General features: G+C 38.9%; 1 protein-coding gene across 1 annotated transcript in view; it reads left to right on the top strand.

Moving 5' to 3' along the window:
• The window catches only part of adck1 (aarF domain containing kinase 1), a gene marked incomplete at both ends in the record, with an annotated part of 62434 nt that overhangs the window by 10465 nt on the left and 34232 nt on the right, over positions 1 to 17737 (top strand). The window contains one exon of the mRNA XM_083907506.1: positions 16515 to 16718. Within this exon, the coding sequence (XP_083763632.1) occupies positions 16515 to 16718 (204 nt within the window). The remainder of the gene's footprint in view (positions 1 to 16514; positions 16719 to 17737) is intronic.

The following is a 17737-nucleotide window of genomic DNA, read 5'->3' on the forward strand; positions in this document are numbered from 1 at the left end:
CCAAACAAGCGTGATGTGGGAAAATCCTGAAGGGATATGAGGAGCGCAGGGAACATTTAACATTTGCTTCCCAGCTGCCTGCTGTAGTTAGATCACTGCTGACAAGCTGATCTCCAGCAGCTACATGAATACTCAATTTCCTACTGTTGTCGTCTCCGTGTCACCGAGGGCAAAAGAGTCAGACGGCAGCTGGCACAGCACCTCAGATTTTAAATGTTTTTCAAGCAGTGTCCACTCAAACAAAACATGCCTGTTTGAAATAAATACAGTAGCTTTTAGTTTTTCAGCCTGTGGCGTAGACATGATTGCACTTTCATGTCACCTATACTGTGTCATTTTGCACAACCTGCAGTAAATGCTGCAAAAAGTAGACGATGTTTTCAATTAATGTAGCTACAATAATGTTCAACATAAGTGATATAATTTGCTGTTGAGTTCTTTTGATGGTCCGACTTGAGGTATAATAGCTGAAATGAAATTGAAAGGCTTATCTTGTACTTTATTCTGTGCTTAAAGGTAGCCACACACTAAGAAATCAAAGTACGAGACTGTACCTTTTGCTGTCGCTCCAGTTGTACCCTATCAGGGTACAAGCACTGTACCTTTCTCAGTGTGTACAGGTACGTTTTTGTCACTAGGGGTGCAGAAATGTTTCTTTAGAGGTACAAATTTTAAAGGTACAGTGCTTGCACCCTGATAGGGTACAACTGGAGCGACAAAAAATTTACCTTTTTAGATACATATAGATATATAGATATAGATACTCGTACTTTGATTTCTTAGTGTGCAGATGAAGGTCAGACACTGGATTTAATCAGAAATATATAGACTGGTGATTGGCATTTTAACCAAAGATACTATACATTGGGCTTGAACTGAAAAAGAAAAACTGATTTTAGCCTCTTAACTAAAGGAACCTCTACTCATGTCTCAAATATTTGTCACTTTTTCTTCCTGCAAACATTAGTTTGTACACGTTTCACTTTCACCAAATTCCAAACAGAAAATCATCTATTTTTCAACACAGCACGCAGGAGTTGTCGTTACTCTGATGCCTCAACCAGTTTAAGACTTATCTTGTGACTTCGGTGTTGGAAATCATTCGTTCAAATTTACGTTAAATGACACAAACTTACCAAGCGAGGTAGTAGAAGCCCGGCAGCTCCTGTGTTCATGTGAGCTAAAAATTTCTCAATGGACTTTGGTGCGGGAGAGTGAGCTTATTGCAAAATAAACAAAAACATGGCAAACTAAGATATTATTGACCTAAGCAGGTGTTGATTTTAATATGCAAAGCTTTAGCTGAGAGGTTACAATCCATTGGCAGCCATGTTTTTAGATTTTAGTGCATACAAAGTCAGTCCATGTGTCGGTGTCTCACGTATCTATACTTCGGAACCAACCGTCCTGTGAAAGTATCCTTTTATCGATATGTCTCTCATGAAACTTGTAGGTGCATAATGTGTTTTGCAACTGACATCTAAAGGCTTTTTGTTGGGATGTTGTCGACGGCAGAGGATCAATGTTACTAACTGTGGCACACAGCCTGTGCTTTATCATTATTGTTATGAAGCTGGATGAGGTTTCGCTTTAGAGAAGTGTTTGAATGGCCATTCTGGAGTCTGCAGTTTTTGTGGTGTAGTGGAAATATATTGTGTTATTCACAGAAGTGCCTCTGTTTTTTGGCTCATGACTGGGATGGACAAGTTAATGTAATGCATGTCAAGCTCACTGATGTCATGATAGCTTTTCAGTAAAATAACATGTCCTCTGTCCTTAAAGGGACAGTTACACTAATGTTCTGCCATCAGCTCTAGATACTGAAGCAGGTGACAAACAAACCCATGTTTTGCTGTATCCGCACCAACTGTGTCGTTCTTGATCATGTTACACATACTGCATGACAAAACATGTCTGTGTTGAATATCCTGGGATCAGGGTGTTCGACACAGTACAACCAAACAAATCCTTTGTCATGAAGTCCTTCTCTCTTCAGCAGAGCCATCATTTTTAGTGTCACCAGCATCAAACAACTCTGTCCCCTTCACAACATGTACTGTCCCTGTATGTGACTGCACAGATTTTTTACGTGCTCACTTGTAGCCTGGAATTAGTCCTTAAGGCCACATTATACTTCTACTTCATAGTTCTCCGTCGTGGTGCCGGATACACACTGCAATTTCGCACCTGATCAGTAGGGGTCACTACGCAAGGTTGTTGTTCTTCTGGCTCCAGTGAGCAATGATGTCCAAGAGAGAAAGATTGTTGTTGTTGTTGCAGCTGAACAACATTGAAACAGTGGCCGTTTCTCACCTTGATTAAATAATTTTCTGTGTCCCGAAACGCAGTTTTAAGACCATTTGAGGCGAGATATTAGCCATTTAGATTCTAAACATGTTTGTGTATTAAGATATGGCGCATTTATAGTTTGGCAGCGACGTTGTCGGCGGTGATCAGCTCCGCCTCTGTGGACGCTCGGTGCGCACAGTGGCCGGCACAGAGCATCGTTAGCTCGGCCTGTCCTGAAGACCAATTACAGCCCTTGCCGTCTCCGTTGTCCCTTGACGGAGTGACGGACACTTAAAAAATATTTTGTGCAGCCGGAGACGACGCAGAGGCTCTCCGGCGACGAAGAGGGCTCTCTCCGTAACCCATGTAGAGCACTTTACGCAGGAGTATAAATTGGGCTTTAGGCTTTTACCCTCGACAGGAATTGAAAAACCTTCCATTAGAAACGGTGTGATTTAATTTTTACTGAATTTGACATAACATAACCCAAACTCACAGTAGTTATGTTTTTGCCTGACTATACTGCATTTGAGCTAAATCAAAATGTCACTTGATCATGATCACTTTATTATTGTTATTGGATCTATCTCAGGCTTTTAGCTAGGATTTTTTTAGAGGGTGTACCCCCCCCCCCCCAAGTTTCGCTTTTACGCGAAAAGACTCCAGCATTTAATATGTGCTGTTCCACCATGTACTCACATCTTGTGGTATACGCGCGGGTATAGACAGGCGCGTGCTGGCCGTAGTTTTTGCGACCAGCACGCGCCTGTCTATACCCGCGCGTCATCACAACTATTGTTTCGGTGGTTACCGGGGGAAAAATAGGCCGTCTTTAGGGCGTCCTGCCTAAAAGTAGGGCGTCTAATTTCTTATTATTTTCCCCAGGACGCCCGGACGCCCTGCTTGCTAAAAGCCTGATCTAACTGGTCATGATAGATTAACTCATAATAAAGCAGGTGTAATGTGTAGGGTGTAATGCTATATTTGTATGGTATTTGGTACTTATTGCAACAGTATAGATGCCAACAGTGCCGTCGTCTTTAACTGCAGACAGGATAATATTTGTGTCTGAAAGTGTTGTTTCTCGTAAAATCCCTGATTGAAGCCGTAAAAGTGGACCAGCAACGAGACAAACCATCGCAGTGATGAATGGTTAAACCCCTACAGTCGAATGATACTGTTCTTTCTTTGGTCAGACAACAAAAATGTGTTATTGATGTTATTGTTTCTTTATTTTTCTAAAAAAAGAAAATAAATCGGCCAACCCTAACCCATATATATATATATATATATATATCTAGTATGGTGACAACATTAGTGATGCCTTAAATCTTCTTGAATATTTTAGCACTTGCAGTTAATCCGGATGAAACATCCTTGATTTTGGTGTTTTGCCTGTTAATCCATGTTTCTGCAGTCTGCAAGGGTATTTGTGTAGAGCTGTTTTCATAATCTTTTAATCTGTCGATCATTTCCTTGACTGATCGAGTATTTTTTTGGTCTATAAAATGGTGAAAAATGTTGATTGGTCTTTTCCCGACCTGGAAATGGTGATGTTCTCAAATGTCTCATTTTGCCCACAAACCAAAAATTATTCAGTTAAGTTTGAAATGAAACCTGGAAATAGTCACATTTAGGAAGCTGAAAAATCAGAAAGCTCTGAAACTGAATTGTCAAAAAAGTCGACAATTCATTTAAAAATAATTGATTTATGGAATCATCGTGTGTGTATGTGTATGCAGCTCTAGTATTATGGCTGATGAAATCATAATCACCGATCACCTGTTTCCTGTAACGAACAAAGGCCCATGATCAGTCGCTATAGTGCTAATTACTTGCGCTGCTGCACTTTACAATAAGAAGTAACTCTGGGACATAATAAGCTGCTTGCACACATGATCTATGGCGCTGTTTTTACAGTCTGACAGTCCGATCCGCACTGATTCATAGTGTCCACTGGCTTGTGGCAGAGGACATGTCTGCCGTCATGTGGCACCGAGACAGTCGGTGAGCGAAGCATGACAACAAAATGCAGAGCATGAAATTAACTGTGGCTCTCAGTGAAAAAAACACCACCTCTTCAAGTCTCTCAGCCCTTCATTTGTTTTCTTTTGACGACATTTCTCTCTGTGCATTTCAGGAGCACAGTCAGGACTTCAGCTGCAACAGATGACAAAGAGCATGTATTTTCCCCTCCCGCCTTGTTGTAGTTCTTCTGTTAAAATAAATGACGTCTTAATATGCAGTTCAGCAGAGCTGTGTACATTCTGTATCACTGTTGGAAATGTTGGAGGATGTATTTTTTTCCTCTCCTCAAGCTTCACTGGTATAATACTTGACAACACAGACTTAAATCTGCAGACAAACATGCACTTCCACAGATAGCCCCCACCCCCCCAGTCTGTCTTTGACAGGCAGCTCGATGAGCCTCAGCCAGCTGAGTAACGAGCTAATCATGAGCACCCCAACAATAAATAGACCTTGTTCATAGTTCACTAATCCCAGTCATTTAGCTGTGGTGTGGCAGCAGAAATCAATTACTGCAGCTGGGCTCCCAGTATAGGACCCCCCTCTCTTCTGCTGTCCAGCTGCACACGACCCACTCGCACCTTTTGACCCTCCTCACAATTGCTAAGCATTTGGAATATCACTTATCCAAAGCAAATAAACTATTTGAACAATCAACAACTGTATTTTTCAGTGGCCAGTTGAACTGTAAAGCAAAAGGCACTCGACTGTTATGATGGTGAAATTATGCTTATCTACCATTAACCCCTAAAGGTCATTTAATGTTCTCATTTTGCATACTGATGTTCTTATCAAGTAATTGCTGTCATAGGTGCAGTACGTTGGAGGTGCAGTATATAGTAGGGATGACTATAAATTGGAGAAAAATCTGTATCACGCTGTAATTAGAGTTTGATATTGATTTAGATGATAAAATAATGAATATTAAATCAATAATGCTCGCCATAAGCATCTGTGTATAGTATGGTTGACTGATGAGTAGTTACCTGTGTAAATTGAGTGTGTGGGTCACTGGCTGAATATTGCTCTAACATGACGAGAAGCTCCTATATTTGACATTATCATCCGTCATCATTTGAAGCAAACTTCACATGAGTTCAAACCTCACCCAACCAACTCTACATTCACATGACTATTTTTAGGTATCATTTCATGTAATGCTCAGTTGCAAATGTACCCTGTATCTAGTAGATGTGGTGGGAATTGCCACAGACACCACGATGCAATATTATCATGATGTTTCAGTCACGATACAATGTTATGATATTTAGGTCACGATATTATATATCACGATACAATTTATTTTATCACGATATTTAAGTCACAATATGATATTATCACAATATTTAAGTCACAATACGATATTATAACAATATTTAAGTCACAATACGATATTATCACCATATTTAAATCACAATACGATATCACCATATTTATGTCACAATATGATATTACCACAATATTTAAGTCACAATACGATATTATCACAATGTTTAAGTCAATACAATATTATTACAATATTTCAGTCATGATATGATATATCACAATATTTAAGTCACAATTCGATATTATCACGATACTCTATACTGAGTATTCACAATCATATATTGAGATATACTCACACAACAGCTCTACTGATTTTTTTTTTTATGTTCATGCACTCAAAATATCGTTTTTCCTGCCCACCCCTAATAACTACCATCCATCCAATAAGATACTAATCGTTGGATTCAATGCTTTTCTGCAGTTGATAAAATCATGTGTAAAAACGATATAAGTGATATATTATTTTGATAGTAAAAGTATATTGTATTAATAGGATTTTACAAAGTTGACAGCTATTATTGATCTTGTGGTCAGTGACATGGGCCACTTCACTCACTCCACTCAGGGGCAGAACTCCACAAAGAGGCGGTTCTCTCTGCTCATGAAGTTCGGCTGTTGGTGAACAAATGCCTCTCGTCACCAAACCTTTTCATGAAGTGACTTATGCACAAGCAAAAGTAAACCTGATTCAAAATACTACAATACAACAACAACAAACCACAATTTATTTGTGTCTCCAAAAAGAAACTTATTGGCAGTTTTTGAGCTCACTGAGCCTGTCTGTCTCCCCGTCTTTCCTTCTGTCTGTACTCAGAATCTGTAGCATTGATTTGAAAGTATTGTGTAGACTGTGCTGTCTCCATGGCCGTGCTTCTCCCCGCAACACTTGTGCACAATCGGAGAACACAAAGGGAGAGGAGGAGTGATTCCTAGAAAACAATTTGCCATCTGTGCTTAATGGCATCGGAAGGCTGTCCACCGACCTGCACCACAGGGGAATTGGCCCCGGGGCCAACGCTTTAATTACATACATAAAGACAGAATGAGTTACGGAGAAACCAAAAAAAACAAGAAAGCATGCCACTTTGAAACTGTCATCATTAAACAGTAGCACTTTTTTTTTCTTCTATAAACTGAGAGGGATGTTTATGGATAGTAGCTGCACGTAATGCACCAAATAGTTTTTTTCAGTTAGGCAGGCTTTACACGTCAATGCTCCCGGGTGAAACCGACAAAATATTTGATCAGATGTGCCTTTCGTTTAGACGGCGACAGCGTTTTTGGGGCTTAAAAGTGCAAAAAAATGAACCTACCCTCCAAAGTGGAAATCTTAAAAACGCTCCACTGTCGCGTTCCCGTCTAAAGGGTTGAAAACGCAAAATTGTGCTCTGAGCTGCTCAAGCTGGCTATCCTACCGTACGCGTTGACATTAGATCCATGTGCAGTACAGCCAAACAACAACAAACATGTCGGATCATATCCATCAGTCGGACATTCAAGTTGCCTTAGCTGCTCTGATACCTATCCAGGAGTCAATTCAGCAATTAAGCCAAGTTAATGTTTTGGTTTTCGACTGTGGGCTACTTTGTGCTACGAGAGAGAAGTAAAAGGAAGTTTCAACGCATTTGTGTGCTGCTGGTGTTGTTGTATGGCAGTGCTTCACAGTGCCACCTAGCCACCTGGCATGCATACTACATCAAATTTCACACACTTTTGTGTCACCGCGTGCATGCAGATTTCCACTCAAAGACGCTCGTCTAAACGCAAAATAAAAAGTGGGAACGCAACGCCACTTTTGCGGTTTGTGTTCAGATCATTGTCGTGTAAAGCTAGCCTTAGATTTTAGCAAGAGAAGACCTGAAGTGCTATCAGCTTTATATATCAATGCACTGAAATACATATGAAGTCCAACAGACTGTACTCCATTTATACTCCTATATACTTTATACTTTTCGACCATACTTTGCGTTATTTTTGTCCGTCATTGTGTGCCTCGGAGGGGAGCTTACGATGACAGACTAAAGTGGAGCAATAGCACCAGAAATCGTGGGGGCAGTATAGAGTCAATAATCCAATCAGTCTGAAAAACGACAAAGAAGAGCCAGGCTTTTAAGCGATGGTGCAAAATTATATCCATATATGATGTTACCTGTCCGCTGTGACAAACAAAGGATCTAGAATAGCTGGGAGGAAATTGGTGGAAACTGTACAGAGTCGTCTTGGAGTTCAATCCACAGAGCCCGACACACCTCCTTGATTATGCATCCTACAGTTGCAGTGCCCAATTTAAAATATGCTGCCTGTAGCTTGCTTGGCTTATCCCCCGCAGTCAGAAAACGGAGAGTGATTGCCAGGTGCTCGGCTTCACTCACTGGTGCTTACTGGTGGGATATGGCGTGTTTCATTCAAGGGGCTATCGGGGGAAGCAAGTTGTCAAAAGTTGCAGCGGACCTACGGAAATATTGAAAATGCCGCTCATCATTGATCTGTCATCGGCATCACCAATAAGTAATATTCCACATTAATGGAAGGACTTACATTTAGTAATGTCTGCAACTTGCTACTTGGCACTGCCCTCTAGAGAAAGTAGCGTTAACGTCCATATGAACACAATAGACACATAGAAGTATGTAGTGTAGTGATGGAGATAACGTTAGGGTGAAAATGGAGTATACATTTTCCTTTAGTCATTCTAATCTTACAGTCAATACAGTGAAAATAATATTGAAGAAATACCCAAGTGACTCTGTTAGTTGTGTGCATAGTAGGACAGTTCTGTAAAGTTATCAAGATGAAGGTAAAATACTGCGTTCACATAAGAAATAATCTCCAAGGGAATGTAATCTTTAATTTGATTTCTGCTCGTTTTCCCTCTGACCCCATTTATAGAACAATTATATTATGATTAGTCAGTGTTCTCTGTCTCATTACAGCAGCGAGGGAAATGGCTCCAGCAATTTCTCATTTCTATACATACAGTATGATCACAAGACGCACCAAACTGCCTTTGTATTTATGTTCATTAAATGTATAGTGACTCAGTGCAGGAGCGGCATGAGACGAGCTAAAGCTAATCAAACTGGCATACAGTGTGGCAGGAGTTCATCATAAGCCACTGCCTGTTCAAAGCATCATTATCTTTGAATTGTACGGAAGTTATAATAATGATAATGATACTACTAGCCTATTGTGACATTATTTATTTGTAACAGATGATGTGCGCTTCAGTTACCACCTACCAACTGTTGACAGATCGCCATTCTGTGTGTGTACATATTTGTAAACTATAGTCTTAAACTACAATGAGCCTCGGTTGTATCATTTTGTCACTCTTTAATTTAAGAACTGGTAGAATATGGAAAATGTTGATTGTCCATATATATAGGGCTGCAACTAAGAATTATTATTATTTTCATAATGGATTCATCTGTCGATTATTTTCTCCATTAAGGGAGTAATCGTTTGGTCCATAAAATGATATGATAAATGATATTATATAATATAATATATAACATCTCAAAACGACGATGTTCTCAAATGTACTGTTTTGTCCACAAACCAAAATTATTGTCTTAATGATTTCTTTGTTATATGAAGCAAAGAAACCATAACACGAAGCTGAAAACAATTCAAAGAGAATGTTTAAAGGTGCATTATGTAATAAATCTAATCTATTGGCCATAAAATCCTCCTAATATGTCACAGAGACTCAGGAATAATGTTCATATCACAAATTGAACTCACCAACAACAGTACAGTCAAAATATTTGCATTTAAAAAAAAGACTGCAAATCATGTTTATGTTTTGAAATCATGTTTTGGCATGTGGTACCACCTACTGCCGTCTACCAATCATTGCAGTCAGTAGAGTCTCAGCTTCCGAGCAACCACGGGTTGCCAGTTACGTCAGAAAACGAAACCTAAAAGACCTCTGTATTTTGAATTTGAATGTAGTCACCGTTTTTGGCCACATTCTTACATATGGCACCTTTAAAGAAATTAATCGACTATAACACTTGTCAAAAATTTATTTCGTAATCATTTAATAATTGATTAATCGATTAAATGTTGCACTTGACTTCTTTCCTTTTTCACGACGTCATACACCTGTACATTCATTGCTGTTGTTTCCTGGGTGTAAATTGTGCAGCGCACATCTTAAACACATAAATCAGCCTTGTTGTCTGATGTAAATGACTGAAATACATGAATACACATTAATCTCCTAATCCTGGCCTAAGTGAAATGTGTAAAGAACAGACTGATGTGACGAGTGCTGGGCTGAACTTCTCTAATGCCCAGTTTTTCTGAAGCCTTCTTTGTGACTCAGGCCTCTGATCACGCCAGACATCTGTTAATACCTGGTCTGAGCTGGGTCTTTGACTGGGCACTGAACTAAATCTCCAGTCACCAAACCGAGTAATGCAACAGCACAGAAACCATGAGAGCGTAGAGCTGCTGTAAGATAAAGTAACACACAATTAAAGAAATTGTCTGTGAAACAAAACAAACACCCAACAAAATACAGGCTTTACTTTGTGCGTTACAGCACTGACATTTTAACAGCTTCTGTTCCTATTTCCTGGAAAATGTGATCATTTCACAGTGACCATCAATCTTTGACTACTGCAGCATGAAGACACACCCGCTTTCTCTTCCCCCTCCTCATAGAGTACTTTTTTTTTTTTTTTTTTTTTTTTTAAATAACAGGGATTAAATAAAAATCCAGACAGGAGACACTTGAGATGAGAACGAGGAAGTTGCCAATGTTGACGACGTTAAAGGCCTTCAACACAGTGGAGTGAATAAATATCATAGGGGTTATTTTATTATAAATAAATGCATAACTAATTATGTTGACAGGATTTTTTTTTAACTCTTCGATTTGATTTATGATTCATATATGTGCTAAATGCCCGTATTGTGGTAAATAAAATGATTGAAAAATGACCTCTAGAGAAATAGGAACCATCGCTATAGTCAAAGACATCCACTTTTCCTGTGGGTTATAAAATGGTTTGTAATTTCCCTTTTAATAGTGGTATACTTGCTGATTGTATGAGTCACACTTGAATAGACATTTGTCCACATGAGTCACTAATATAACTGTGCATTTGTAATATTAATAAAAGAAATGATACCTCAGTGCACTGATAATCATAATTATAGTTTCTCTTGCACTGTGTTCATCAAACAAAGCAGAACACTCATGATAACTTGCATATAACGTCCGGCAATGAACAACAACATTGAACATGACAACAATATCCAGCAGCTCTTTTTTTCAGTATGATTTTTTTCATTTTCTGGTATATGAAAAATGGAACGTGTCGCAGCAGAGCACTGTTTGATGAGGGACCCTTATGTATTCAGTTGATTTTTGATATTAGCCGTACCTTGATGACAACGCATTTAGTTTATTTTAAATGCCTTAAAGGAGACATATTATGCTAAATTAACATTTGAATCATGTTTATCCTCTAACATGTGGGACTCTGGAGGCCCTATGAGTAGGCACAGTGTGAAAAAAGATGACTCACTCATGTTTTTGTGGTCAGCCTCAGTCTAAGTACAGGAGATAAAACATGCGATGTTGACTTCCGTGCTCATTTTGACGTCACAATGAGACATTCCTGGAATTGTTGTCTCGCGGAGCTCCGCTTTGTCCCTAAAAAAAACAATCGTTCAGCCGAGGGCAACAGTATCCTGAAGAACGTAAGTCTGCGAAGTGTTCTATTCTTGGCTGCACAGTGCAGCACAGAGTTCTACACAAACTTCCAGCCTCAGATGATTTACGTGTCCAGTGGATACATGTTATATATGACGGCAATGTGCCGGCGAGAGTCGACAAATGATCGCTTTTCCAAATGCTTACTGCCGGAGCCTCAGTGACGCTGACGTAGTTTCCTGTGTCTCATTTGCATTTAAAGAGACAGGCACTCAAATGTTCTGAACAGGGCTGTTTTGGCAGGGTGATTGAACTGCTGTGGTGCTTCATCCTTGAGGTATTTTGACCAAAGCATGTCACAGACATGTTCATTAGGACACCAGGGAACTAGGTTAACTTGGAGAAATAGGGTATACTTTAAAGTCTTAAAAAGTCCCTTGAACACAATAATTTCTTCATGTTTTTTCCCCACAATGTAATGTAAATGTATAGAGTGAGCTGGTATGCACCTGGAAATTGAGGAAGGTAAATAGTTCTATCTGAATTCCACTGCAATGGGAGCTAGTGAAAGTAATGAGAGCAGCTAACGAGAGGCATTCAAAGTCCATGGTAAATTTAATCACTTTTGCAGGATCTACAGCGCATTGAGCTTCGGGCAGCAGTGTCGAGGTGTGTTTTCCCTACCGTTACCTGTTAAAAAGTCTACCATGAAAATGGCCTATAATGTGCTCATGGAATGACATTACCTGTTTGTCCTCCATCTTTAATTGCACCACATCACAAACATGTAATAATCACATCCTAATGTACCCAAAGATTCACACACACAGGTAGAGGCCTGCACATCTGGTACATGTTGTTGAAATACCAGCAGTCACACTGTTCTTCTACAGTCTGATCTGCAAACTGCCATTTTAGCATGAATAGTAAGTGGGAGAAGCTACCGCAGTGGAAGTCGAGCCACATTAGTACAACAGCATTTTAATGTTCCCTCCCTCCTTCCTTCCTTCTTTGGTGCTTGCTTCCCTGCATCCTTCTCTCCTCTCCCCTACTCATCTGTGCTTTACCCTCCTATCTCACGTCTATCTAGCCTTAGTTCCTTCGTTGTTCCGCTCTCTCCCATCCATTAGACACCACCTTCCAAAGCATGCACGCACACACACACACACACGCACACACACACGCACACACAAACACACACACCCTCCAGCCTTCTATTTACTGCCCTTGCCAACTGTGTGAAGAGGATGAGTGGAGAGATAGCCAGAGGCATTCTGCACTGAGCTCCTGTGTCTCTGTGATGTACCACAAATTAACCCCCATGTCTAATTCACTAACGGTTCATTTGATTGGATGCCGCGCATGTGGAGATGGTGGTTGGTGGCCAGCATCAGCCTATCCCAGAGCTGAAGTCCCCTCAGGCTGTCAGTGAGCAGCATTGCCATGGTGATGTCATCCTCAAGCTGTGAGCCCACCTCCGTTGGACAAAGCATACTGATTACTGGAGGAGAGAGAGAGAGAGAGAGAGAAAGGGGAAGACAGAGCGAGAGAGTGCACAATGATGATGAATCTGATGATTAGGCTACAAGCCGTGGGCAAACTGATGCCAGATTTTCATTCTGATCAGACCCCTAATCAACTCCCATACACAGTCAGCCAGAAATAGATCTGACATGACTTCGGTCTGTAAGCAGACGCTGTGTTTGTAGTTACAATCACTGATTTGTTACATTAAAGACCATAATTGATGAGATCATATTTTTCTGTTGACATTGGTTTTGTTTTCTGTTTTGATTTTTGAAAACCTGGACCTTTTAATCCAGATGAAAGAGGAGTAAAACGGCTTTAGGCTTTAGGCCACACAGCGCAAGAGAACATTATTATTATTATTATTATCATTATCACGTATTATTAATAAAATTCAGTGCTGACAACAATAATCAGAAAATTTGTTTCATGACAAAGCTTTAGGAGGACATCCTCTCCTCAATGTACTATTACACAATAATAATCAAAAGAATAATGATATATTTGATTTTATTACTTACTGACACAAACCAGTAGGTTCGAAAAATGTTCTCACCATTTGCATTTACGCTTGTGATGGAACTGTTTTTGCAGTTTTGTATCAAACACATTTGTGCAGTGTACGACCGTGTTCTGCTGCTGTACATTAAAATGCACATTAAAAAGGTTTATTATAGGCTTTAATTACAATTTAAATCATACGTTATCACACAGTACACGGTACAGAACGGGATTATTGACCAACGTTGAGATTTCATGTTTTCATGCAATTTTCAATGTAATGATCCTGTTTTGCTGTTTTTTGTTTTATTTTTTTAAACATGTTTTTTTTTTATATAAGGACCACAAATGTATGCATTAGGATTGAATACTAGAACATTTATATATGTTATATTTAATGTGTGGTGAGAATATATATTGTTTCTCTATAAATTTCCCTATATATTATTATTGTTATTATCATCATTATTATTATATCACTAAGTACATTTGACTAATTAATAAGAACCTCAAATCATTTACTGTGCAGTATTTCGGTGCTAAAGCACTTTATTGACTCCACCAATTACATACCAGTCAAAACATTTGCCTTTAGTTTTCTCTTGTTATGATTTAAAAGGATTTCCTGGTGTATCTTAAAGCAGAGCAGACTCATCTGCTAATCTCTGGCGACTTGTTCCTGTCATTGCTTTGTCATCAGTGACCAGATGACACACATGTCAAAATGTCCTATGGGAGTGAGAGTGTGTGTGTCTGCGCACAGTGGGGTTGCAGAGGTTAAGGGGAGCTAATTTCACGGCTTTTTATTTGCGCGGGTCTCAAGAGAGGGGCTCTCTGCAAGCATTATCACTTCCAGCTGGTTCAAAGAGGACAGAGGGGACAGGACCACCACAGGCGCAGTATATATACTGTGCATGTGTGTGTCTTAAAGCACCACTACCTTTTGTTGTTTTTATGTCTTGTCAAATTGATCACTGGCATTTTGGCTGTTCGACTCATAACATGTGTATGTAATGATCAAGCATGTCTTGAATAAACTTGGCGAAATAGATATTTTTCACAGCAGATATTTGTGAGGGTAGGTCACATTAAATACTTGACCCTTGACATTGCACATTTGAACTCTGGATCCAGAAAGCCATTTGAACAGTTTATTGTAACTGATGATGATGGATGATTTTTTTTCTACAAAAGAATATTATAAAAGAATATTATAAATCTGCATTCCACCAATTAAACATATATATGTATGTATATATATATATGTATGTATGTATGTATGTGTGTGTATGTATTTGTGTATATATATATGTGTATAAATGTGTTTATATATATATATGTGTATATGTATGTATATACATACATACATATATATATATATGTATATGTATGTATATACATACATACATGTATGTACATACATACATGTATGTATATACATACATACATACATGTATGTACATACATACATGTATGTACATACATACATGTATGTACATATATACGTATGTATGTATATGTATGTATGTGTATATGTATGTATGTATATATGTATGTAAATATATGTATGTATATATACGTATGTATATATATATACGTATGTATATATATACGTATGTGTATATATATACGTGTGTATGTATATACGTATGTATATACGCATGTATATACGCATGTATGTATATACGCATGTATGTATATACGCATGTATGTATATACGCATGTATGTATATACGCATGTATGTATATACGCATGTATGTATATACATACGTATGTGTATATATATATACGTATATATATATACGTGTGTATATACGTGTGTGTGTATATACGTGTGTGTGTATATACGTGTGTATGTATATACGTGTGTATGTATATACGTGTGTATGTATATACGTGTGTATATATTCGTATGTATATATACATATGTGTGTATGTATATACGTGTGTATATATTCGTATGTATATATACATATGTGTGTATATATATGTATGTATATATATACGTATGTATATGTATATGTATATATATACGTATGTATATGTATGTGTATATATATACATATGTATGTATGTATGTGTATATATATATATATATGTATGTGTATATATATATATGTGTGTGTATATATATATATATACGTATGTATGTATGTATATATATGTATGTATATATATATATACTTGTATGTATGTGTGTGTGTGTATATATATATATATATATATATATACTTACATGTATGTATGTATGTATGTATGTACTGTATATACACATACATATATACATATATATGTTTAATTGGTGAAATGCAGATTTATATATTATGTGTGTTTATACATATGTTGATGTGTTGCTTATAGTATGCCAACATATCACAATACATCATATCATCGTCCCTCTATTGGGGTATGCGTCTTACAGCCAGATTGTCACCAATACCCAGCCCTAGTAGTAAATGAACATGCTTCCATATGAGCAATCGACATTCATTGATCGATCTGAATGTGTATCCAAGTGGGAAGTCGAAAAATATGTACAGTAAGTGATGTTGGTGCCACCCGGAAAGAAAAACAGAAGAGCATCTCCTCCCTCAGGTGACGGAGAATGTCAATACTGGGCGTGATCAGAACATGTCAGCACTGATTGTGTGCATTCATGCCCTCTCGGTTTATCTCGGATTACTTTTCTTGGGTCATATTACTAAAACACAACTGACCTTAAATCATTAGAGTCCTTAAGGATCCACTTGCTTCTTAGCTTAGTGTGGACATTTTGTTCCGACTGAGAATCAAAATACACGCTGGTCTGGACTGACTGCAGAGACACGTGACTCCATCTGAAACTCCAATAACTCCAGACCAAAGTCAGCTGATGTGTTAGGGTGATGGAGTAAACATTTGTGTTTCTCATGCTTAACATATTTAGTATTTGGCCTAATAGTAATGTAATGCAATGTCTGGTTAATATTTTGAAAACACGAGCATATAACACATTTCTCCCTCACTGCACTGGTTTCAGAACTGATTTAAAGCTTTTATTCCCCTGGTAGTTTCTACAACTGTCATGAGCTATTCAAAAAGACCTGAAACTAGCAATTGAAACTGAACTGCTATTTGACTACCTAACACACCTTTGTCCTTGTATTTGCCTTTTCTTTTTTCCGTCACCTGCAGGTTCACCGGCGCTCAGCGAAGCGCCTTTTAGATTTGTGCTGTGCCAATCGTGGCACTTTCATCAAGGTGGGTCAGCACCTGGGTGCTCTGGAATACCTGCTGCCTGAGGAGTACACATCCACGCTGAAGGTGCTTCACAGCCGAGCTCCACAGAGCAGCATAGAGGAGATCCAGGAGGTCCTCAGAGAAGACCTCGGCAAGGAGGTAAGACGACAACAACAGTGCTGTAGAGCAGTGGTCCCAAACCACCGGGCCGCGGACCGGTCCTACACACCCACAGAAACATAAGTAAATGAACTAATGGCCAAGACCACAGATCTCACTCACTCGCACTCGTTACTCTCTCTCTTCCGCTCGCCCGCCCGCGCTCTCGGCGCATACTGATTTTGATGAACAACAAACAAATGCTGAGTGCTGATCAATAGTTTTGTGCAAGCAACTTGAGTTTCAGACTCTTGTTCCAAATATGACAGGCTTCATTCAGCGATTGAAATAAATATATCAACATTAATGAAACGTTTACAGCTGTTTTGTGTATCTTATTTTGAAGGCACGTTTAAGCGTTACCATAGCGACCAGAGAGCGTTGGGGGGCCGGTCCGTGAAAATATTTCCTGACATTAAACCGGTCCGTGGAGCAAAAAAGGTTGGGGACCACTGCTGTAGAGGATTGTTTGGTTGCGGCACTCGGAAGATACTGGGGAGGTACTTTTTCTTCGAGACAGTTTTGTACCATTATGCACCACATGAGCACTTTGACACACATACAAGTTCTCACAATAGGTAGGTTTGATCCTTTTTGACCGTAAACTGCATATCTTTGTGGCAAGAACACAAAGATCTAATTGCTTTAAAGGGGACATATTATACCCAAGTTAACCTAGTTCCCTGGTGTCCTAATGAACATGTCTGTGACATGCTTTGGTCAAAATACCATAAGGATGAAGCACCACAGCAGTTCAATCAGCATGCCACAACAGAATGCTCTGTTTAGTAGTATCTCTTTAGGTCCACCTTAAAAAAAAAAGTAAAACGAAACTTAAGTGACAGGAAATGACATCAGCCACAGAGGCTACTGGGAGCTAACAGCAGTTAGCATTTGGAAAAGTGATAATTTGCAGGCTCTAGCAGGCACATTGCCGTCATATATAACATGTATCCACTGGTCAGATAAATCCTCTGAGGCTGGAAGTTTGTGTAGAACTCTGTGCTGCACTGTGGAGC

Source organism: Microchirus variegatus (assembly GCF_963457635.1).
Source record: "Microchirus variegatus genome assembly, chromosome: 21".
Taxonomy (NCBI): Eukaryota; Metazoa; Chordata; class Actinopteri; order Pleuronectiformes; family Soleidae; genus Microchirus; species Microchirus variegatus.